General features: G+C 50.8%; 2 protein-coding genes across 10 annotated transcripts in view; one reads left to right on the top strand and one right to left on the bottom strand.

Annotated features, from left to right (window-relative positions):
* The window catches only part of CCDC61 (coiled-coil domain containing 61), a 64,509-nt gene that overhangs the window by 28,311 nt on the left and 12,618 nt on the right, over positions 1-23,580 (top strand). For 2 of the 9 annotated variants that reach the window (XR_012513816.1, XR_012513815.1), the window contains exons 6-16: positions 4,750-4,960; positions 5,047-5,129; positions 5,720-5,889; positions 5,979-6,054; positions 6,354-6,493; positions 6,652-6,730; positions 6,906-6,963; positions 8,056-8,128; positions 13,784-13,951; positions 15,767-15,817; positions 18,719-19,038. Coding sequence is in view for 7 of the 9 variants with exons in the window: in XM_074386169.1 (XP_074242270.1) it covers positions 4,750-4,960; positions 5,047-5,129; positions 5,720-5,889; positions 5,979-6,054; positions 6,354-6,493; positions 6,652-6,730; positions 6,906-6,963; positions 8,056-8,128; positions 13,784-13,950 (1,057 nt within the window). In the remaining 2 variants the exon portion in view is untranslated. Of the gene's footprint in view, positions 1-4,749; positions 4,961-5,046; positions 5,130-5,719; positions 5,890-5,978; positions 6,055-6,353; positions 6,494-6,651; positions 6,731-6,905; positions 6,964-8,055; positions 8,129-8,232; positions 8,546-10,978; positions 11,608-13,783; positions 15,398-15,766; positions 16,246-18,718; positions 19,039-23,580 lie in introns of those variants that run through there. The other 7 variants (XM_003940263.4, XM_010350982.3, XM_074386172.1 and 4 more) reach the window with 6 other exon arrangements.
* On the bottom strand, positions 9,232-13,666 carry PGLYRP1 (peptidoglycan recognition protein 1). The gene is made up of 3 exons (XM_003940264.4): positions 13,265-13,666; positions 10,422-10,543; positions 9,232-9,565 (listed from the first exon to the last, which is right to left on the bottom strand). The coding sequence occupies exons 1-3, from the start codon at positions 13,549-13,551 to the stop codon at positions 9,384-9,386; spliced, it is 591 nt and encodes a 196-aa protein (XP_003940313.1). The 5' UTR covers positions 13,552-13,666; the 3' UTR covers positions 9,232-9,383.

The raw sequence follows: 23,580 nt of genomic DNA, 5'->3' as shown, positions 1-23,580 counted from the left end.
TAGGATTCCAGGGCTGCTCAATGGCTTCTTACCTTCTTCTTCCCAGGCAGGAATTAGGAAGTTTGGGAAGGTTCCGAGATTTATTCATTCTTTCAGCCAACATTTATGGAGTTCGAACTGTGTGCGAAGCACACTGCCTGACACCTGTTAATGTTTATTACGCCAGAGATGGTCTAAGCACTGTAAATAGATGCTTACAGTGGAACAGGTGAGAAAAATGGCCTGAGGCTCAGACATGTGAAGTGAAACTGCCCAGGGCCACCCAGCTTGTTAACAAGGGCACCTGGCTGTGCAGCCTGGGGTCCCGTGAACCAGACAGATGGAGGCTCTGTCCCCAGAAAGGTGGGATCCAGATGGGAAACATACTCTCCTCTGCATGCCAGCTCTGCCTGGGTTGGTGCTAGGAAGGAAAGGTACAGAGGGCTGGGAGAGCGGAGGACGTCAGGGGCAACTAGGCTTCCCGGATGAGTGGAGTCGTCCCCGCCAGGAGAAGGAGAGAATGTTCTCGGAGGTGAGAATTGCATCTGGCTGGAGCCTTGTGGGAGAGGGAGACAGGAGGAAAGGAGAGAAGTCAGATGGGCAGGGGCCGAAGGGAAAGCTCCTTGGTAGAGTGTGTGAGGCACCACAGATTTTAAGAAGGATTTGTTAGGAAAAATTCCAAGAACCACAAAAGTCAACAGTAGTATAATTTGCATGTATTTGTCCCCAGCTTCAGTAGTTACCCACTGGCCCATCTTGTTTGATGTGCTGCCGCCCCCTGCCCTGAAGCCAATTCCAGTCTTCGTAGCTCCTCTGTAAAAGCTTCACTGTGTATCTTTAACATAGAAGGATATAAGTGCTGCTGTCACCTCCAACAAAATTAACAAAAATTCCAGCTGGACACGGTGGCTCACGCCTGTAATCCCAGCACTTTGGGAGGCTGAGGCAGGCGGATCATGAGGTCAAGAGATCAAAACCAGCCTGGCCAACATGGTGAAACCCTGTCTCTACTAAAAATACAAAAAAATTAGCCGGGCATGGTGGTGCGTGCCTGTAGCCCCAACTATTCGGGAGACTGAGGCAGGAGAATCACTTGAACCTGGGAGGCGGAGGTTGCAGTGAGCCGAGATCACCACTGCACTCCAGCCTGGGCAACAGAGCAAGACTCTTTCTCAAAACAAACAAACGAACAACAACAACAACAAAAAAAAAACACAGAAAACCCACAAAAATTCTCTGATGTCATCTGAAACCCATTGTGTATGCATTCACACTTGTCTGATGACCCTTCAAGTGTCTTTTCTACAAGCGCCTTGTTTAAATTCATCTTGTATCTAAAGACGGCTGCACACTGCAGTTTGTTGAGGTTCTTCCTTCCTTCCTTCCTCCTTCCGTTCCCTTCCCTTCCGTTCCCTTTTCTTTCGTCTTGCTCTGTTGCCCAGACTGGAGTATGGTGGTCCAATCTTGGCTCGCTATATCCTCAATCTCCTGGACTCAAATGATTTTCCCACCTCAGCCTCCTGAGTAGCTGGGACTATAGGCACTTGCCATCATGCCTGGCTAACTTTAGTTTTTTAGAGACAGGGTTTGCCCATGTTGCCCAGGCTAGTCTTGAACTCCTGAATGCAAGCCACCTACCTGCCTCAGCCTTCCAAAGTGCTGGGATTACAGGCATGAGCCACTGAGCTTGGCTGAGGTATTTCTTAAATCTCTTTTAATTTATATCTCCCTCTCTACTTTTCATGCTCTGTATTTGTGGAAGAAATCAGGTTATTTGTCCTGTAGAGTTTTACAGTCTAGATTTGGCTGATTTTTTTCCCTAGCAAGCATACTCAGATGGAAAAATGAAAAACAGATTTTGCTGATTTTATCACCATGGTGTCATTTAATGTCCTCCTCTATCTCCCGTATTTCCAGTGAAGTGGTGGCTAAGCCTGTATATTGTTTAATCATATGTGCGGTAGGTTTTGGCAAGATACCTCCTTTGGTGGTGGTGTGTACGTCCGATTGTCAGGTGGTGTTGAGACTGATGAATTCAGCCATTGAGAGCTGGCTCCCTCTTTACATAAAGTTCTTTTCAGCCTTTCTACCAATGCAGTGGTTCACTGTGGATTTGCACTCATATTGCCTGGGAGCTTTGAAAACTCCCAGTGCCCTGGCTGTCCTATAGACATACCATTTCTTTTTCTTTTTTTGAGGCAGAATCTCACTCTTGCCCAGGCTGGAGTGCAGTAGCCTGCTCTCGGCTCACTGCAACCTCTGCCTCCTGGGTTCAAGTGATTCTCTTGCCCTCTTGCCTCAGTCTCCCAAGTAGCAGGATTACAGGCATGTGCCATCATGCCCAGCTAATTTTTGCTTTTTTTTTTTTTTTTTTTTTAGATGTAGTCTTGTTCTGTTGCCCAGGCTGGAGGGCAGTGGCACGATTTTTTAATCATTGTCTGAACCTGGTCTCGAACTCCTGACCTCAAGTAATCCACCCTTCTCAGCCTCTCAAAGTTCTGGAATTATAGGTGTGAGCCACGTGCTGGCCCTATTGTTCTTTTAAAAAACTTTGTGAGCAGTGAGGAGTTCCGGGGCAGGCCCTGACTCTTCGAGACACACCATGTACACCTGAATCTCTGGGACGGGATCCCTCCCTGCTTCCCAAGAGTCCCAGTACTTCCATTACTTAACTTTCTTATTGTGAAATATAATACACCCCAAAGGGCATAAAATATAAATGTACAGTTTCACAAATTATCATAAAGCCAACATTTATGGAGTTCGAACTGCGTACCAGGCACACTGCCTAACGCTAGTTAAGCCTGGGACTCCATGTAACAAATACGCAGGTTAAGAAATTGAGTCCAGGCGTGGTGGCTCACACCTATCATCTTAACCCTTTGGGAGGCTGAGGTGGGTGGATCACCTGAGGTCAGGAGTTTGAGACCAGCCTGGCCAATGTGATGAAACCCTTTCTCTACAAAAAATACAAAAATTTAGCTGGGCAGGGTGGCCCATGCCTATAGCCCCAGCTACTCAAAAGGCTGAGGCAGGAGAATCACTTGAACCCAGGAGGCAGAGGTTGCAGTGAGCTGAGATTGCGCCACTGCACTCCAGCCTGGGCAACAAAGTGAGACTCTGTCTCCACCCACCCCCAACTCCCCCCCCAAAAAAAGGAAAAGTGGAAAGTGGTCATTTCCCCACAGCCTCTGTATGTCTTTTTCTAGGAGAGACCCTCCTACCCCAACCATGCTCCCCAATGCACCTAATCTCACTCACTTCATTTGCTTATGGTTTTGTCAGCGGAACCATGCATCCCTAAACAATATAGTTTAGTTTTATCTCTTTTTGCACATTATTATTATTATTATTATTATTATTATTATTATTATTTGAGACGGAGTTTCGCTCTTGTTACCCAGGCTGGAGTGCAATGGCGCGATCTCGGCTCACCGCAACCTCCGCCTCCTGGGTTCAGGCAATTCTCCTGCCTCAGCCTCCTGAGTAGCTGGGATTACAGGCATGTGCTACCGTGCCCAGCTAATTTTTTGTATTTTTAGTAGAGACGGGGTTTCACCATGTTGACCAGGATGGTCTCGATCTCTCGACCTCGTGATCCACCCGCCTCGGCCTCCCAAAGTGCTGGGATTACAGGCTTGAGCCACCGCGCCCGGCTTTATTATTTTTTTTTTAGAGACAGAAGAGTCTCACCCTGTCACCCAGGCTGGAGTGCAGTGGCACAATCTCGGTTCACTGGACCCTCTACTTTCCGAGTTGAAGTGATTCTCATGCCTCAGCCTCCTGAGTGGCTGGGATTAAAGGCGTGTGCCATCATGCCAGGCTTATTTTTGTAGAGACAGGGTTGCGCCGTGTTGGCCAGGTTGGTCCTGAACTCCTGGCTTCAAGTTATCCACCTGTCTCAGCCTCTACAGTGCTGAGATTATAGGCATAAGCCACTGTGTCCATCCAGAGAGGTTCAATTTCTGTTCATTTCCCTCTTCCCCATAAATAATCCTTACCCCCACCACAGATGTTGGTTTATTCTATTATATAATTTTGAAAATATAAACATACAATTTATAGTTCCAGTTTCTTTTACATAAGGGGAGATACTGGAGATGCTGTCTGCCCTGGGCTGTATTGTGGCAGTCACTTGGTGACGGGTTATAGAGATCGTTTTATAGTTTTGTGGTACTCAATTGAGTAGATGTGTTAGAAATTCAGCTATTTCTCTTTTGATATACATTTTCGTTATTTCCACTCTTTCGTTATTACAGATTGTGCTGCAATGAATAGCCTTGTGCATACATTTTCTCAAGGAAGGGTTTTGAGCATGGTGGTAACCCGATCAAATTTGTATTGTAGAGGATTTCGTGACTGGGAGACAGTGAGAGTGGCCTGGGGAGGTGGGAGGAGGAGGGAGGCAGTGCTAGGCTTTCAGGGTGTGGACAGATTGATGAGATAGAACTGGAACTCACGTGGCTGTGTTCCCACTCCTTCACCTGCACCAGGGGTGTGTGTGTGCGTGTGTGTGTGTGTGTGTGTGTGTCTGCGAGTGGTGGGGTCATGTCCTCTTTGTGGGATAGATGGGGGTGATGTGACCATATCCCTCCTCACACGTCAGAGGGGAAATAATAGGACCCTGCCCTCCCCACGGGGGCAGTTCAGAGTGATGAAGCCGCGTTCCCTCTTCGTGGGGAGGTGAAATGATGGGGTGCCCTACCCCCATGGAGTAGTGGTAATGGGGCCATGCCTCTCTCCCCTACACTCTCTCCCCGTCTTCCCCAGGGTGTCGCGCCTGGCGTCCGAGAAGCGGGAGCTGGAGGTGCAGCTGGGCCGATCGCGCGAAGAAGCGGTGGCTGGGCGCGTGGCCCGCCAGGAGGCCGAGGCACTGCGTGGGTTGGTGCGTGGGCTGGAGCTGGAGCTGCGGCAGGAGCGCGGCCTTGGGCACAGGGTGGCCGGCCGCCGAGGCCAGGACTGCCGCCGCCTGGCCAAGGAGGTGAGCAGCGGGGACCTGGGGACGGCCAGCGAGGCATGGACCTTAGCCTCAGTCTGGACCTGTGTGCCTCTCTCCCCTCCCTGCAGCTCGAGGAGGCGAAGGCATCAGAGCGGAGCCTGCGCGCCCGGCTGAAGACACTGACCAGCGAGCTGGCCTTGTATAAGAGGGGGTGAGAGGCGAGGCCTGGGGGCGATTGGGTGGATGGGCGGGGCCTGGGAGGGGTGGAGCTTGAGAGAGGCAGGGTGGGGCCAGGTAGGGTAAATGGGGCGGGGCTTAAGGGGAGGCGGGGCTTAGTGGACCTCCTGGAGCCCAGACGTGTTTCCGGTGCAGTGGTTTGAAGGGGGACCCCACGCGCAGGCTTGGGGTTGGCGTTTGGGACGAGGGACTGGGAAAGGGGCTGGCCCGAGGGTCTCCTGGAGCAAAAGGGTGCGGCGCAGCAGGTGGGATCAGGGTGAGGTCTGCTGGTATTTATGGGGTGGGTGGTAGAAAATTGGGAAGGTTTTCGGGGGGTTGTGGAAGACTCCAGGAAGAAGGGTCTGGCGAAGGGGGTGTGTTGAAAACATGTAGGGAAATGACAGACGGGTGTTTTAGGGGATTGGGTGGGGCCTGGGGGAGGGTATCGGGTCCAGGAATGCAGTACACGTCTAGGAGCCGATGGGGATGCGCGTGAGGGTTCGGAGAGGGTGCGGTCGGGGAGGAGCCTCGCAATTAGGTTTGTCGGGGCTAGCGGGAGGCTGACAGCTACCCCTGTGGTCTCAGGAGGCGGACTCCGCCGGTGCAGCCGCCCCCGGCGCGGGAGGACCGGGCCTTGTCGTCCCGGGAGCGCTCCACGTCGCGAGGCCGCGGCGCTGCGCGCTCCTCATCCCGGGAGAGCGGCCGCGGGAGCCGGGGTCGGGGCCGACCCGCGCGCCCCTCGCCCTCGCCCACAGGTCTGTGTCCCTGCTGCGGTGGGAAGGGGACGCACTAGCGCTGCCTTGGCCCGTCCTGGCACCCACCCGCCTCTCCCACGCTGTCCTAGGTGGTCGCGCGCTCCGCTTCGACCCCACGGCCTTTGTGAAAGCCAAGGAAAGGAAGCAAAGAGAGATCAAGATGAAGTCAGTCCCCTTTCCTCCCTCTCCTGCTCCCGCCCCTGCCCCGTGCCCGCTCCCGGGCGCTCATCTCTCTGCGCCACCGTCCGTCCGCATCCCCTGCCACCTGCTCGATTCTCGCTGGCTACCCCGCCCGCTCCACCTTCCGTCTGCCCCACCTCCTCGTCTGTGTTTCCGTACGCTTTCCTCTCCTAGGCCCGTACCTCGGGCTGTCGTCGGCGTAGCTGTGACCTTTAGGGGCGCAGCGACCCCCTTGCCTGCAGGAGTTGGGTGCACAGACCGGCGTCTCCTTTCTTGCTTCCCAGGCAGCAGCAGCGGAACCGATTAGGCAGTGGAGGAAGCGGGGACGGTCCGTCCGTCTCCTGGCCTCGCCAGACCCGGCCCTCTGCTGCCGTGACTGGACGAGGGGACGCCCCTAACCTCTCGCGGAACCGTAGCTCCTCAGGTAACCGGCCTGGGGCTCGGGGCCGGCGGGCTGGGAGGAAGTAGGCGGGGCCGGCGGGCTGGGAGGGGCTGGGAGGCAGTGGGCGGGGCCGAGGGGGCTGGGAGGCAGTGGGCGGGGCCGGCGAGGGCACGAGAATCACGCCCACCGTCTCCCTTTAGTGGACAGTTTCCGCAGCCGCTGCTCGTCAGTCAGTTCCTGCAGCGATTTGGAGGATTTTTCTGAGTCGCTTTCCAGAGGGTAAAACTTGGACTTGGGGAGGACCACCTCGAAAGGGTTTCTGGGGAGACTAGAAACAGTCTTTTGCAGGGAAATTGGGTGATGGAGGCTGGGGTCCTTGAAACCACAAAGGTGGGGGACGTGGGAAGTTCCAGAGCCTCCCCACCACTGGTCCTTGATTACTCCTTTCTCGCAGGGGTCCCCGCCGCCGTGGCAAGCCTCCCAGCCCAACGACCTGGAGTGGGTCCAATACGGTGAGTAGAAGGGGTAACATAAACCACTGGAACACAGCTGTCCCCATTTGCCGTGATTCCTTCCTGGGGACCAAGTGCAGAGGCGACTCTGAATCCTTTGGCAACAGGGCTTTTTTGTTTCAGAGTCTCGCTCTGTCCTCCAGGCTGTGGTGAAGTGGGACAGTCGCCACTCATAGCAGCCTTCAACTCCTGGGCTCAAGGGACCCTCCCACCTTGGCCTCTGGAGTAGCTGGCACTAGACTTTTTTGGGGAAGAGGTGGGGTTGAGACTGCGTAAGGGGCGTAGTGTTGTCTCTTTATGTTGCCCAGGCTGGCCTGGAACTCCTGGCCTCAAGCCATCCTCAGCCTCCCACAGCGCTAAAGTGACAGGCTGAGCCACCACACGTGGCCTGGGAACAGCGGGTTTAGAGAGCTTTGGATTGGAGGAGGAATAATGAGGGGCACATCATGCTCTTTAGGGCTTTGACTTCTGATTGTCAGGTCTTAAAACCTGGCTCCTTCTCCTACTAGTTGTTTGATTCCAGGCAGTTTTTTTTTTTTTTTTTTTTTTTTTTTTTTTTTTTTTTTGAGACAGAGTTTCGCTCTTGTTGCCCAGGCTGGAGTGCGATGGCGCGATCTCGGCTCACTGCAACCTCTGCCTTCCGAGTTCAAGCAATTTTCCAGCCTTAGCCTTCCTAAGTAGCTGGGATTACAGGCGCACAGTGCTACACCTGACTAATTTTGTATTTTTAGTAGAGATGGGGTTTCTCCATGTTGGTCAGGCTGGTCTCGAACACCCGACCTCAGGTGATCCGCCTGCCTCAGCCTCCCGAAGTACTGGGATTACAGGCTTGAGCCACCGCACCCGCATTCAAGGCAGTTCATTCGCCTCTCTGTACCTTAGTTTTTATCCGTTCACTAGGGTTGGTAATGGCATCACCTCCCGGGGCTATGTGAGCGTGCCAGGAGGTTATTTTGCATATAATGAATGCCCAGTAGGTGTCAGGCTTTATTTTTCCCCAAGGTCCTTAGGCTCAGGATTTCCAGTGGGATTTGGGGGCACAGGAATAGAGGGACGGTGGCTGACCCCCTTTCCTCCCTTCCCCATCACCAGAAGTCTACCCCTGTGGAACACAGCCACCATGAGAAACGTCTGGCCAATTCCGGGGGCTGGGTCCCCATCAAAGGTGAGCCTGGGACTCCACATCCCCTCTCCCAGCCCCAGCTCCTGTTGGCATGGTAGGGGGGCAGTGGTATATTGGGGAGCCCCCCACACCCACACCTCTCACAGAGTACAGCTCGGACCACCAGGCGGCTGACATGGCCGAAATAGATGCACGTCTGAAGGCTTTGCAGGAGTACATGAACCGACTGGACATGCGGTCATGACATGGAGAGGGGGTACTGCCCCTCCATCCCCCACCCACCACTGAGTATGGCGTGGGAGGTGGGGCCAGGGTGGCCAGGCCCTGCCCTGACCCCACCCCTCTACGTGCCCCTGGGGTCTCAGGCGTGTGAGGCCCTGACCCCAGCCTCTCCCCAGGCGGTACATGCTGGGAGGGAGGATATGTGCATTTTGTAAATAAACATATTTGCCCTTGGGACCCCTCAGCTTATGACTAAAGGGTGAGGGTGGAGTGGGGAGAAATGTAGAGGAAGAGAAATTGCGGTGTATAACTGGAACCTGTGCGTCTGTGCCTCAGAGGCAGATCCGGCCTCAGGCCCAGGAAAAACTGGCATACTCTCTAAACCAGGCGTCCCCAAACTTTTTACACAGGGGACCAGTTCACTGTCCCTCAGACTGTTGGAGGGCCGCCACATACTGTGCTCCTCTCACTGACCACCAATGAAAGAGGTGCCCCTTCCTGAAGTGCGATGGGGTGGGGTGGGCCGGGGCGGGAGGGCCGGATAAATGGCTTCAGGGGGCCGCATGCGGCCATGGCCGTAGTTTGGGGACGCCTGCTCTGAACAGTGCAAGGGCAGACCTGGGGGGAGGAGTGAGTAGCCAGTCCCCAAAGGAGTCCAAGCAGAGGTTCTATGCAGGATATCTTTGGCTGTGTGGTGGGAAGGGGGTATCTTGCAGTGTGGTTCACTGCCCAGGAGGACCCCCAGCTGTTACTGTGACATCCAGGCCGCCGTGGTGCTGATTCCTGGGCTCTGACCTGAGACCTCTGGGTTCTGAGCTGTGATGTTGCTCTCGAGCTGGGATCTCCGGGGTCTTGGTTCAGGGCCGGGGCCTCTGGGTTCGGAGCACCAGCGACAAGAGTGCTGGGAGGGAGGGGTGGGAGGGCTTGGGTCTTGTGGGAGGGAGAGAAGGAGCGGGAGGTGCCGCGGGACCTGCCCAGGAATACATTTTGAGCTGCAGCTGCACCTTTATTGGAGGAGGCGGCAGTGGGGTTTGGGCCGTGGGAGGAGAGGAATGGGGTACCACCCAGCAGGGCTTCAGGAGGCACGGTAGTGTGGCCAGTTCTGGATGATACTGTAGAGCTGGTCTCCTGGAGAGAGCGTAGGCTGCACATCCCGGTGCCCTTTGACCTCATATTTGGAGCTCAGGGCTCTCTGAGCCACGCCGCAGGCCAGCAGACCCTGGGCTGCCCGGAGGGCCCGGGCTGGGGGCACCCGATCTGGGGAGGCAGAGGCAGGAGTGAGGCGGGGCTTCCTGAAGGGCAGTGGTAGTGTAGGATAGTGGGTTTGATTGTGTCCTCTGAGCTGGACTTCACTCTCTGTGCCTCAGTTTCCTCATCCGCGAAAGGAGAGAATAATGGCACCTACCCACAGGGCTGTGGGAGGTAAGAGGAACTACTTTTACATAAAATCCACAAAGTGGCACCTGCCACGGAAGAAGCCCTTAGCAAGCCTTGGCGGTCATAATGATGATTGTGTATTCTCATTCCCCTGTCGCCAGACCTCTGGCTCCCGCCCACAACAATAGCCAACATCAATCAAGTGCTTCTTAGGAACTGTGGCCTGATGGAAGGATTTTTTTTTAAATACGGAGTCTTGGTCTGTCACCAGGCTGGAGTGCCATGGTGTGACCTCGGCTCACTGCAACCTCCGCTTCCCAGGTTCAAGCAACTCTCCTGCCTCAGCCTCCTCAGTAGCTGGGACTACAGGCACCTGCCTGGCTAATTTTGGTATTTTTAGTAGAGATGGGGTTTCACCATATTGGTCAGGATGGTCTCAATCTCCTGACCTCATGATCCGCCTGCCCTGGCCTCCCAAAGTGCTGGGATTACAGGTGTGAGCCACTGCGCCTGTCTGGCGGAAGGATTTTTTTTATCAGCTAATTCTCACCCGCACCCTGTGGTTGGAAATGACCCACATTTTCCAGTGGTGGAAACGAGGCTCAGAAAATTGAGTCACTTGCCCGAGGTCATGGAGCTTGTAGGTGGTGAAGCCTGTCAGCCACTGGCTGCCATGTCCCCGCCCTCCTCAGGCCCCACGTGAGCCCCCATCCTAACTGGTGGGACAGTTACTCACCCATGTAGTTGCCCATGAAGGTGATGCCGATGGACATGGTGTTCCAGAGGTGACTCGAGTGGTCTCCCTTGAAGCCCCAGCCACGGCCCTCATACACGAGCCCATCTTCTCCAATCAAGAAGCTGCACGGGGAGGTGGGGGGCTTGATGGATGAGGGAGGGCTTCCCGAGAGGGACTCCTGCCCTTTCCTCCACTCACCTTGCCTCGGTTCCTGCCCCGGGACACACAACTTCCCCAGCATCCTGCTCTTCCCTTCATTTCCCATGACTGTTAACAATGACTGTGATCATTTATTGGGCCCCTGGCATGTGCCAAGCACAGCTCTGCATGCAGCTGTTTTTCCATCCTCACTGCAACCCTGTAAGTCTCCACCACCCCCATTTTATAGAGACAGAATCAGAGCGATAGAATCACCTGCCCCACGTCACAGCCCATCAGGGTCACAGCTGGGGTTTTCACCCAGGCCTCCGAGGTCCCCACCCATGTGATCTTGTGCCTTGCTCCCTCCTGCCTCCCTAGAGGATTTCTGGAAGCCTCGTTTTGCTGAATCCTTGCAGGGCTGCCCTCTGAGGCAGGGACTGTTACCATCCTCGTCTTAAGCGGAGAGAGCTGAGACTCAGCGACATGATTTGTACAAGCTCCTCAGAGCCCCCTTCGTCTCAGAACTCTGCCCTCGCCCCAGCCTGCTTCCTGCCCTTGGGGTCCACTGGGGTGACAGGATCAGAGACAAAGTCGGTGTCACAACCGGATACCGACCCTGGAGCCCCAGCACCTGGTTTCCAAGCCTGGCAAAATCCTTAAGGCTGATTGATTCAGCACATCTGATTAAACGCATCTGACTTGGCACAGGGGAATGACCTAGAACATCAGTGTCTTGGAGCTGTAGTATGTGCCAGCTCAGCCCTGGTGCTCACAGCTTCCTTAATGATGCACAGACTGTCGGAACTTCCGAATCATGAGTCCTGAATCTACCGCTTAGGAAGCCAGCTCCCAGAATCTGGCCTCGGTGATGCTGGCTGCTGGGACTGGCTGGTTATGGCCGTGCCTTATTCCTGGTGCCTGGCATGGCAGTGGAGGGAAGGGGGGTGGCTGGTTCTCCCTGGTCATTTGTTGCATGAATACATTTAAACCTCAGCCACCATTGCCAAGTGGGCACAGTCAAAAGCCCTATTTACGGGTGAAGAAACTGAGGCTCAGAGGGAGAATGTGACATGACCTGGAAAGGGGATTCAGAACATTGGAACCAGATTCTGAATCCTAAAAGCTGAGCGCCGGACTTGAGGCTGCTTCTCTGTGTGGTGGTGTAGACCCGAGGCTGCAGAGCCTGACCTCATGGGAATGCTTAGAATCCGGCACTTGAGTCTTGGAAACAAAACCTTGAACTTGGAGTCTTTGATAAACTCTTGGAAGAGCTGGGAATACCTTTGGAAACCTCTAGACTTCTTTGGGTGGGGTCTGTTTTTTTGTTTTGTTTTGTTTTGTTTTTTACTTTTTTTTTCATGACATAACCTCAGAAGGTCCTGAGAACATGTGACCCCGAGTGGGGTCTATTGGGGACCTGGGGATCTGGGGACCCATGTGTTCCTCCAGTAAGCTCTGCAGGGGATTCTGATGCTTACCTGGGTCTGAGCCTGCAGGGTTCAAACCTTCCTTCTCCTTGGAAATCCTCAGGCTGGATTGCAGCCCATTGTAAGGAGGCAGTAGCTGGTAAGCGTGGCTAGGGCGCGCTTCAGCAGGCACCCTTTAGAGTCTGTTCTCCCCACGGCCGCCAGAGAGAGCCTCTTAGACCAGCCCTGGTCCCTGCTCTTTGCACGGAAGCCTCCCGTGGCTCCCATCTCACATCTCACAGTAAAAGCTACAGTTTTCACTGTGGTCCACAAGGCCCTGCCTGGTCCCGCCCTTTCCTCATTTCATTCTGCTCCTCTGGCTGTGTTCAGCCACCTTGCCCTTCCCACGGGACCCGCCCACTCAGCCTCGTTGGCTTTGCGTTCTGCACCCCTCCATCGGCTCCCACATTCCAGAGCCAAGGCAGCCGCTCTCCAGGAGGCCTTCCCTTGCCCCTCCCTTCCAAGGAGCCCGTGTGGGTCTGGCCCCAGCCTGAGGTCACCCTCCCTCACCTTGTTCCTTTCATCCATCACTTCTGTGGCCCTCTGAATTCACCTGTAGCCTTGGCTTGTTTCTCCCTGCTAATCTTTAAACCCTGGGAGGCTAGAGTGGCACCGTTCTCCATGGCACATCTGGCGTGCTGCCTGGCGCATAGTAGGTCTCTAAAGGCAATAGCTTGTGGCTTTGCAGGCCCCTGTGTGCCAGGCAGTGTCCTAGGTGCTTTGCCTGTATTGGTTCATTTAAGGAGCAGGTGGGGCGCAATCCCTTGGACTTTGCCGAGGAGAAAGCTGAAGCTGGGAGGACCTGCCCCAGCTGGGGAGGGACCTGCCTCAGTCCTCAGCCAGAGTAAGCTGAGCTGATCCTGGAACCTGGCTCTGCACTGAGTCAGCCTGGTTTTCTGTCTCCCAACAAAGGCACCAGGCATCAGGAAGGGGCGCCTTCAAAAGGTGTCGCGGACATGTTGGTGTGTGTTAGGCAAAGCCTGCCCCATCCTCTGGGGAGCGGGGCTTGGATTTCAGCCCTTCCCCTCTTCCCCGTGGCGTCTTTATGCTGTGCGCTCCTGCCCCATGTCTGCCCCGACCCATATGGTGACCCAAGGGAGAAACAAGAACTGCGAGGTTCAGTAAGCTGCCCGGGGTGTCAGCCGGGTGGCCCCAGCACTGATCCCGCTGGCGGGGGCTTGCACACCTTTGCCTCTGGGGTCCCCAGCCCGGCCCGTGCCTCCCTGCCGCACTCACTTGTAGCCCACGTCGCACCAATTCTCTCTCTTCATGTGGTAGTGCTGCACATTCTGGGCCTGCTGCTGACACGAGGCTGGGGTGTTGCAGCTGCTGCCCGCTGTGTGCGACACCACCACGTAGCGCACGGGCTGGCTCAGGGGCGTGGTGCACTTTGACGCCAGGGCCCCCCACTCCCTCCGTGGCACTATGGGGCTGCAGCAGGCCGGGGCTTTTGTCTTCTGAGCCTCCCCGAGCCGAAGGAGGCTGAGGAGAGCCCAGGCGAGCAGCGCGCAGCGACGGGACATAGCGGCAGTGGCGCGGGGACCGCTAGGAGCGCGCAGTGGTGGGGCCACCTTTATCTGCTGGAGGATTCCGGGAGTGGCCCGGAGAGTCTTGCTTCACACCCTGCCGGCACTTCCCCGCTGGTCCTGCAGACCCGAGACTTGGCTTCCTTCTCTGGCAGGGCCAGGGCGGGATGCACTGGGGTTGGGGTCTGGGTCACGCCCATGGCAATGACAGGACCCCCTCGCTCAGCAGGGAGGGACGCACAGGCCCCTGGGCGCTTTGCCCCGCCGTTTCTGGAAGAGTTGGGGCCGGGATCCCGGTCCTGCTTGTCTCCTCTCAGTGGAACATTGAATAACTCAGCAGGAACTTACACTGCAGAGACCCGGGGCATTGGCACATCTTCTCCCCGCAAGGATTGAGGTACCAAAAGTGCCTATTTTAAAAACACTTCCTTCTCCCAGGTCCAAGCCTGATGCCATTTACCCTTGCAGCAAACTCAAGAGTTGAGTATCTGGAAGCCCATTTCACAGTGGAGTAAACCGACGTTGGGAGCAGGGAAGTCATGGGCTAGAGCCAGACTGCCTGCGAGTGAATCCCGGACACTCTGTGCGAGAGCCTGCAAGGGATTTTTAAAAATATGTATTTAAAAATATTTTTTAATTGTATTTTTAATAAAATTTTACTTTTTTTTTTTTTCTTTTTTTTTGAGAGGGAGTTTTGCTCTTGTCACCCAGGCTGGAGTGCAGTATAGTGATCTTGGCTCACTGCAACCCAACTTCTGCCTTTCGGGTTCAAGGGATTCTCCTGCCTCAGCCTCTGGAGTAGCTGGGATTATAGGCACGCACCACCATGCCCAGCTAATGTTTGTATTTTTAGTAGAGACCAGGTTTCACCATGTTGGTCAGGCTGGTCTCCGCCTCCTGACCTCAGGTAATGCACCCGTCTCGGCCTCCTAAACTGCTGGGATTACAGGCGTGAACCACTGCACTCAGCCTAATTTTTGTAATAATAAAACTATATGTATACATGGAGAGAGATGGGCTCTCACCGGGTTGCCCATGGTTGGTCTTGAACTCCTGAGCTTGAGCCATACTCTCGCCCTGGCCTCCCAAGGTGCTGGGATTACAGGCATGAGCCACTGTGTCTGGCCAGCCTGCATGTGATTTAACCTTCCTGTGGGGATATATAAAACACCCAACTCAGAGGGTTGATGAGGGATTAGTTGAGTTGCAGAAGCAGAGTCCTTAGAAGGTGTCTGGCACAGAATGCCATAGCCCTATCCCTGGGTCTGGAACTCCAGCCTGTTCTTGGTAGGAAGAAACATGCTTTATGCACGGGTATCTCTGGCAGCTTAGTTAGGGAGAGGAGGGAATCTGGGCTCTGTAGAGAAACAGCCATTTGCCCAGGGCCAGAGTGGGTTGGGGTCACCTGTTGGAGCAGAAGGCTTTCCTAGGCCCTCTATCCTGCCCGGGTCCCCTTCCTGTGTCTTCCCAGTGCTCGTGGTGAGTCCAGGGCAGACTGCCTGGTTTGCTCTTCTTTCCCTTCTACTTCACTGGCTCTTTAAAAAATTGCAAAAGGGATCTCTCATTTGCTCTCTGACAAGGAAATCAAAATAAATAAATTACAAAAGCAACACATGCTTTAAGAAGTTGAATTGATACAAAATGTTAGTCACCTGTGTCCCACCCCTCCAGCTCTGCCCACATGAGGCCACCTGAGAACAGTATGGTGTGTGTTCTTTTTCTTCTTTCTTTCTTTTTTATTTTTTTGAGACAGAGTTTCGTTCTTGTTACCCAGGCTGGAGTGCAATGGCGCGATCTCGGCTCACCGCAACCTCCGCTTCCTGGGTTCAGGCAATTCTCCTGCCTCAGCCTCCCGAGTAGCTGGGATTACAGGCATGTGCCACCATGCCCAGCTAATTTTTTGTATTTTTAGTAGAGACGGGGTTTCACTATGTTGACCGGGATGGTCTCGATCTCTCAACCTCGTGATCCACCCGCCTCGGCTTCCCAAAGTGCTGGGATTACAGGCTTGAGCCACCGCGCCCGGCCTCTTTCTTTTTTATTTTTTTGAGACACAGCCTCCCTCTGTTGCCCAGGCTGGAATGCAGGCTCAATCTGGGCTCACCGCAAGCTCCGCCTCCTATGTTCAAATGATTCTCCTGCCTCAGCCTCCCAAGTAGCTAGAATTACAGGTGTGTGCCACCATGCCCAGCTGATTTTTATATTTTTGTAGAGACAGCGTTTCACCATATTGGCCTGGCTGGTCTTGAACTTCTGACCTCAGGTAAGCTACCGCGGCTAACCAGCGTGGTGTGTTTTCATCCTCCGTGTTCTGCATTCTCATGTACATTGTACTCAGGCTGTTATTGAATTGTGCACTAGGCATCTGTAGCACTTTTCAGAAATTATCATATACTCACAATAAGCTTGCAAGATACATGTTATTATTAACCCCTTTTATAGTTAATGAAACGGAGGCTGGTGGGGGCGGGGTCGGTGATGATCACATACAGGAGGTGGTAAAGCCAGGGTTTGGCCACAGGCTTTCTGCCTCCAGAGTTCTAAACCGTATTCTCCTCCCTACAAACTTATATATGGACATTAAAAAAAAAAATCTAGGCCGGGCGCGGTGGCTCAAGCCTGTAATCCCAGCACTTTGAGAGGCCGAGGCGGGTGGATCACGAGGTCGAGAGATCGAGACCATCCTGGTCAACATGGTGAAACCCCGTCTCTACTAAAAATACAAAAAATTAGCTGGGCACGGTAGCACATGCCTGTAATCCCAGCTACTCAGGAGGCTGAGGCAGGAGAATTGCCTGAACCCAGGAGGCGGAGGTTGCGGTGAGCCGAGATCGCGCCATTGCACTGCAGCCTGGGTAACAAGAGCGAAACTCTGTCTCAAAAAAAAAAAAAAAATCTAAACCATCTGCCTCAATGTCACCTAATATTTTATGGGCATCTCTCAAGTGCAGTAGACTTAATTCTAATTTATTCTTTATAATAGTTGCACAATATGCCCTCGTATCAGTTCAGCATTGTGGATCTTTTCGTTTTTGAAGGTTTTCCAGTTTTTTTCCCCCACTACATAAAATAGTTTCAAACATAAATCCCTGTGCACTGGTGCATTTATAAGTAAATTATAATCACAGAGTTATTAGGTCAAAGAGTATACATATTTAATTACTATTCCTAGATTGTTTTCCCCCCAAAGTTAGTCATACTTCATATTTTTCTTTTCTTTTTTTTTGAGACAGAGTTTTCACCTTGTTGCCCAGACTGGAGTACAGTGGCACAATCTCGGCCCACTGTAACCTCCACCTCCCAGGTTCAAGCAATTCTCCTGCCTCAGTCTCCCAAGTAGCTGGGATTACAGGCATAAGCCATCACATGGGGCTAATTTTTTGTATTTAGTAGAAATGGGGTTTCACCATGTTGATCAGGATGGTCTCGAACTCCTGACCTCAGGTGAACTACCTGCCTCCTAAAGTACTGGAATTACAGGCATGAGCCATGGCACCCAGCAATAATTCATATTTTTCACCAGTAATGTTTTGTAACCTCCTCACCCCAGAAATGGATGTTATTACTTCTTTTTTTTTTTTTTTTTTGAGACAGAGTTTCGCTCTTGTTACCCAGGCTGGAGTGCAATGGCACAATCTCGGCTCACCGCAACCTCCGCCTCCTGGGTTCAGGCAATTCTCCTGCCTCAGCCCCCTGAGTAGCTGGGATTACAGGCACGCGCCACCACGCCCAGCTAGTTTTTTGTATTTTTAGTAGAGACGGAGTTTCACCATGTTGACCAAGATGGTCTTGATCTCTCGACCTCGTGATCCACCCGCCTCGGCCTCCCAAAGTGCTAGGATTACAGGCTTGAGCCACCGCGCCCGGCCTTTTTTTTTTTTTTTTTTTTTTTTTTTTTTTTTTTTTAAATGAAGTCTCACTCTGTCACCCAGGCTGGAGTGCAGTGGCACAATCTCAGCTCACTGCAACCTCCACCCCTGGGTTCAAAGCCATTCTCCTGCCTCAGCCTCCCAAGTAGCTGGGACTACAGGGGCATGCCACCACACCCAGCTAATTTTTGTATTTGTAGTAGAGACAAGATTTCGCCATGTTGGCCAGATTGGTCTTGCACTCTTGAGCTCAGATGACCCACCCACCTTGGTCTCCCAAAGTGCTTTTTTGTCAATTACCTATTCATATCCAGTGCCCATTAAAAAATACTAGGTTGTTTGCCTTTTTTGTTATTTTTTGCAAAATGAGCAAAAGAATCCCGAAGTTGGGATTGTTGAGTTCTTAGGTGTGTACATTTTGTGTATTTCAGGTTTTTTTAGAAGCACTAAAGAGTAACATAATATAAAAAGTGTACAAACGCTTTTTTTTAACAGAGCTGACAGACTGTAGTGAGCTTATGAATTTGCATGAAGTGAATCCACCTTTGTATCCAGTGCCTGGATTTAGAAGTAGGGTTACACTTAAAATTTTAATAGGAATTAGCAAATACAATACCAAAAAGATTATAGTATTTATTTTTTCTACAATATGATCAGTTTTTAAGTGTTTTACTAATCCAAAGAACAAGATTTCATTATTGCTTTATTTGTATTTCCTTGAACATTAGAGAGGTGATTATCTTTCTACATGTTTATGGCTATCAGTATCCATTTTCAAGTCATCTGTTTCTCTCATCATTTTCTTGTTGAGTTATTGTATATGGGGGATATTAGCCCTATGTCTTATCAGATGTGCTACAAACCTTCTAATCTGTTAAAAAAAAATCTAGATTTTTCTTTTATGGTTTCTATGTTTCCTGTCTTGCCGTAAGAGGGACTTTTCACACTAAGATTGTAAAACTTTTTCTATTTAAAAAAGATTATTTTGTGTTTTACTTTTAGATCTTTACCTTGGCTAAAATGTATACTTGCATGTGGTGTGAGGTAGGGGTCTGAGCTTGTTTACAGATGGCTAGCTGTTTGGCCAAGTACTATTTATTATATAAGTGATATGATTTTAAATTTCCATTCTGCCCCTTATTAGCTGCATGATCTTGGGCAATTGGGTAGCGATTGACACAGTCAACCACTTCCTTCTCGAAATACTTATTTCCTTTAGCTTTTGTGATGTAAGATTGCCTTGATTTTCCTTCTGCTTCTCTGGCTGGTCTTTATTCCTCTCTCTTTTTTTTCAGAGTAATTTTCCCTCTGGACCCTCACAGTATACATTTTGTGCTGAGTGACCTTATCCACATAATGGCTTTAGCTGTAGTCAAAATGGAGAGGATTTCTGTATTTTAGTTTCTAGTCCAGAGCTCTCAGCTGAGTTCTGGATCTGTGTATCTACCTGCCCACTTGACGCCTCCACTTGGACATCCCATAGGCACCTCCAATGCAAAATGACTCATGACCACCTTCTTCACATCATCACTCTCTCAGGAGTTCCTGTCTAAGGGAATGGTATCACCATCTTCTGTTTACAAAAGCCATAAATTTGAGCACGATCCTTGACCAATTCCTGTTCCTTCCTCTGTTGTACCCAGCACCGAAAGCAATGCCCAGCATATAGTAGGTGCTCACTAAATAGCTACTGAATGATTGAATGGATATGCAACCCACCATCAAGTCATGACATTGTGATGAATTAGACCTATCTACTTCCAGTCTCTGCACCCTGGTCCAGCCACCTCCTTCTATCAGCTGCATTTTGCCCTGCCTCCTTCAGTGACCTCCCTGCGTGAACTCTGGCCTCTGTGAGGCCAAAACTCTGCTCAGGTCTTTTCTGAAGGTCACCCTCAAAAGTTAGTCACATTTTTCAGTGGCATCTCCTGATTCCTAGAAGGAGGCCTAAGCTACTCCCCATGGCCAACAGCATGGGCTGCCTACAGTGTGGGCTGCCCCCATCCCAGCCTCACTCTGCTCACTCCCAAGAGCCTCTTTCTGACTCATGCAGCCACTCTCCCCTTCGTGCTGCCCTTGGACATGCTTTGACTACTCTGCCCGCTTGGGGACTTCAAACACACCACGTATAAGTTGTAAATAGAGGAACCTGGAACCATTCAGGAACTTTGTACCTTAGCTTTAAGATGACAAAACACCCAGCCAGCCTTTTGTAAGAAGACAGGACTATTTACACATCAGATTCCTTTTTATATTTGTATTTTCTTTTTTCCCTTTCTTTTCTCTGTACCTTCTTTTGAGGGACAGATTCCTTAAAGACACTAAGAATATAAACATGAGCCAGCTGGAGTGAATCCTTCCCTTGTGACAGTTTTACTTTGACTGTGTCTTAAAAAAATTTATTTACTTATTTTTTGAGACCGTTTCACTCTGTTGCCCAGGCTGGAGTACAGTGGCCCAATCTTCACTCACTGCAACCTCCGCCTCTTGGATTCAAGCAATTCTCATGCCTCAGCTTCCTGAGTAGCTGGGATTACAGGCATGCACCACCACGCCCAGCTACTTTTTTTTTTTTTAAAGTAGAGATGGCATTTCACAATATTGGCCAGGTTGGTCTCGATCTCCTGACTGCAGGTGATCTGCCCGCCTCGGCCTCCCAAAGTGCTGGGATTACAGGCTTGAGCCACCATGCCTGGCCTTATTTACTTATTTATTTTTACAATACAATACAAATACTTTATATAAAGTTGAAGATCATCTCTGTGGACCAAGTGGTTAAGCCAAACACCCAGGATGCAGCTGCCAAGTTCAGGGTAGCCCCAAGTCTCTTGCTCTGACTCCAACAGGGTAAGCTTGCTGTCCTCATGGCACAGGGTCTTTGGCATTGTGGATGATGCAGCAGCTCACGTAGTCCATAAGTTTTGTGTGTACCTGCGTGCCCTGTCCCTGTGAGCTGGTCCTGCCCAGCACCCTGGTGACCTCAAGGAAAGAAGCTGAGGTAAGATCTGGCCTGTCTGGCTCCTCTACTCCCTTCCTTGGCCTCCAGATTCTAGCCCCCACCTCACTCTTTAAATTAATTTTTTATTTTTTTTCGGAGACAGAGTCTTGCTCTGTTCCCCAGGCTGGAGTGCGGTGGCACGATCTCAGCTCACTGCAACCTCTGCCTCCCGGGTTCAAGCGATTCTCTTGCCTCAGCCTCCTGAGTAGCTAGGATTACAGGCATGTGCCACCATGCCTGGCTAATGTTTGTATTTTTAGTAGAGATGGGGTTTCACCGTGTTAGCCATGTTGATCTCGAACTCCTGACCTTGTGATCCACCCACCTCGGCCTCCCAAAGTGCTGGGATTACAGATGTGAGCGACTGAGCCTTGGCAATTTATTTTTATTTTAAGTTTCATTTTAGAGACAGGGTCTTGCTTTGTTGCTCAGGCTGGAGTGCAGTGGCACCATCATAGCTTACTGCAGCTTCGAACTCCCGGGCTCAAGTGATCCTCCTGCCTCGTCTTCCCAAAATGCTGATGACAGACATGAGATACTGCGCTGGGCCTATTCTGTATCTTGTGGGCATTTACTGCAACTTCAATGAGTATTATGTTGCCTTTAATTCTATATTACTTGTGCACTTCTGTTTTGATAGGAGGAAATTAGATTTGCTCCCTATATGTTTTAGAAAATTAAAATTTTAAATATCAGACTCACTAGCTGCCCTGATCCAATCTGTTATAATTAATTAAGTCAGTTTAAAAACTCCTCCTTGGCTGGGCACCGTGGCTCACACACCTGTAATCTCAGCACTTTGGGAGGCTGAGGCAGATGAATCACTTGAGATCAGGAGTTCAAGACCAGCCTGGCCAACATGATGAAACTGTGTCTCTACTAAAAATACAAAAATTAGCTGGGCATGGTGGTGCATGCCTCTAATCCCAGCTACTTGGGAGCCTGAGGCAGGAGAATTGCTCAAATATGGGAGGCGGAGGTTGCAGTGAGCCGAGATTGAGCCATTGCACTCCAGCCTGGGCGACACAGCGAGACTCTGTCTCAAAAAAAAAAAAAAAAAATTTGTTTTTTTTTTAGTGTAACGTGTCAGGAAGGGGTCCAGTTTCTGCCTTCTGCACGTAGCTAGCCAGTTTTCCCAACACCGTTTATTAAACAGGGAATCCTTTCCCCATTGCTTGTTTTTGTCAGGTTTGTCAAAGATCGGATGGTTGTAGATGTGTTGTGTTGCCTCTGAGGTCTCTGTTCTGTTCCATTGGTCTATATCTCTGTTTTGGTACCAGTACCATGCTGTTTTGATTACTGTAGCCATGTAGTATAGTTCAATGTCAGGTAGTGTGATGCCTCCTGCTTTGTTCTTTTTGCTTAGAATTGACTTGGCTATGCGGGCTCTCTTTAGGTTCCATATGAAGTTTAAGGTGTTTTTTTCCAGTTCTGTGCAGAAGGTAATTGGTAGCTTGATGGGGATAGCGTTGAATCTGTACATTACTTTGGGCAGTATGCTCCACAGCTTCTGCATGGCAAAATAAACAGTCATTAGAGTGAATTGGCAATGAACAGAATGGGAAAAAATTTTTGCAGTCTACCCATCTGACAAAGGGCTGATATCCAGAATTTCAAAGAACTAAAACAGATTTACAAGAAAAAAAACAAGCCCATTCAAAAGTGGGCGAAGGATATGAACAGACACTTTACAAAAGAAGACATACATGAGGCCAACAAACATGAAAAAATGCTCATCATCACTGGTCATTAGAGAAATGCAAATCAAAACTATATTGAGATACCATCTCATGCCAGTTAGAATGGCGATCATTAAAAAAATCTAGAGACAAGAGATGCTGGAGAGGATGTGGAGAAATAGGAACACTTTTACACTGTTGGTGGCAGTGTAAATTAGTTCAACCATTGTGGAAGAAGGTGTGGTGATTCCTTAAGGACCTAGAAATAGAAATTCCATTTGACCCAGCAATCCCATTACTGGGTATATATCCAAAGGATTATAAATCGTTCTACTATAAGGACATATGCACACGAATGTTCATCACAGCATTGTTTACAATAGCAAAGACCTGGAACCAACCCAAATGCCCATCAATGATAGACTGGACAGGGAAAATGTGGCACATATGCACCATGGAATAGTATGCAGCCATCAAAAATGATGAGTTTGTGTCCTTCATAGGGACATGGATGAACCTGGAAACCAACATTCTCAGCAAACTGACGCAAGAGCCGAAAATCAAACACCACATGTTCTCACTCATAGGCCGGTGTTGAACAATGAAAACGCAAGGACACAGGGAGGGGAGCACTATACACTGGGGTCTGTTGGGGGGAAATGGGGGAGGGACAGTGGGGAGTGGGGAGTTGGGGAGAGAGAGCATGGGGAGAAATGCCAGATATAGGTCAAGGGGAGGAAGGCAGCAGATCACACTGCCATGTGTGTACCTATGCAACAATCTTGCGTGTTCTTCACATGTACCCCAAAACCTAAAATGCAATGAAAAAGAAAAATGAATGTGTAATTTAATAACAGTAAAATGATTAACTATTTTAAAAAACAGGTCTGAGATATTTCACAAGGACATATTTAAAATACAGCGCAGAACCCTTGACTTAACTTTCCCTCCTTGCTGCTCCCAAGCCTGGAATGCTCTTCCCCTTCTTTTACCTCTCCTAGTTGTCACCTACCGTTTCTTCTGTCACCCCATCAGGATGATACCTCCTGTCTGATACCTTGGAGGAGGATGGATTCCCCTATTTGCTTTCCTCACATCATTTCTTCTCTTTGCATTTGTCACAATTATAGTTTCTAATTTACCTCTGTGTTTTACTAATATTATGTTGGTGCAAAGGTAGTAGCTGTTTTTGTCATTGAAAGTAATGGCAAAACCCAGTTTCTTCTGCGGCAACTTAATAGATTTCTGTCTTTTCTAGTATACAATACGGTCTATAATGAGGGTCACCACATGACATAGTGTCCAAATCATGACACTTGAAAGTGCTGGGAGGCTGGGCACGGTGGCTCATGCTTGTACTACCAGCACTTTGGGAGGCCAGGGTGGGCAGATGACCTGAGGTCAGGAGTTCAAGACTAGCCTGGCCAACGTGGTGAAACACTGTCTCTACTAAAAATACAAAAATTAGTTGGGCATGGTG

Source organism: Saimiri boliviensis, chromosome 14 (assembly GCF_048565385.1).
Source record: "Saimiri boliviensis isolate mSaiBol1 chromosome 14, mSaiBol1.pri, whole genome shotgun sequence".
NCBI classification, from domain to species: Eukaryota; Metazoa; Chordata; class Mammalia; order Primates; family Cebidae; genus Saimiri; species Saimiri boliviensis.
The sequence above is the reverse complement of the archived record's forward strand: the minus strand, read 5'-3'. Positions and strand labels throughout refer to the sequence as shown.

Coding starts and splice junctions, on each gene's coding strand:
- PGLYRP1 (XM_003940264.4), bottom strand. CDS start 13,551: ATGTCCCGTCGCTGCGCGCTGCTCGCCTGGGCTCTCCTCAGCCTCCTT. Junction 10,544..13,264: donor TGGTGCGACGTGGGCTACAA/GTGAGTGCGGCA, acceptor CTCCCCGTGCAG/CTTCTTGATTGGAGAAGATG. Junction 9,566..10,421: donor CTTCATGGGCAACTACATGG/GTGAGTAACTGT, acceptor CTGCCTCCCCAG/ATCGGGTGCCCCCAGCCCGG.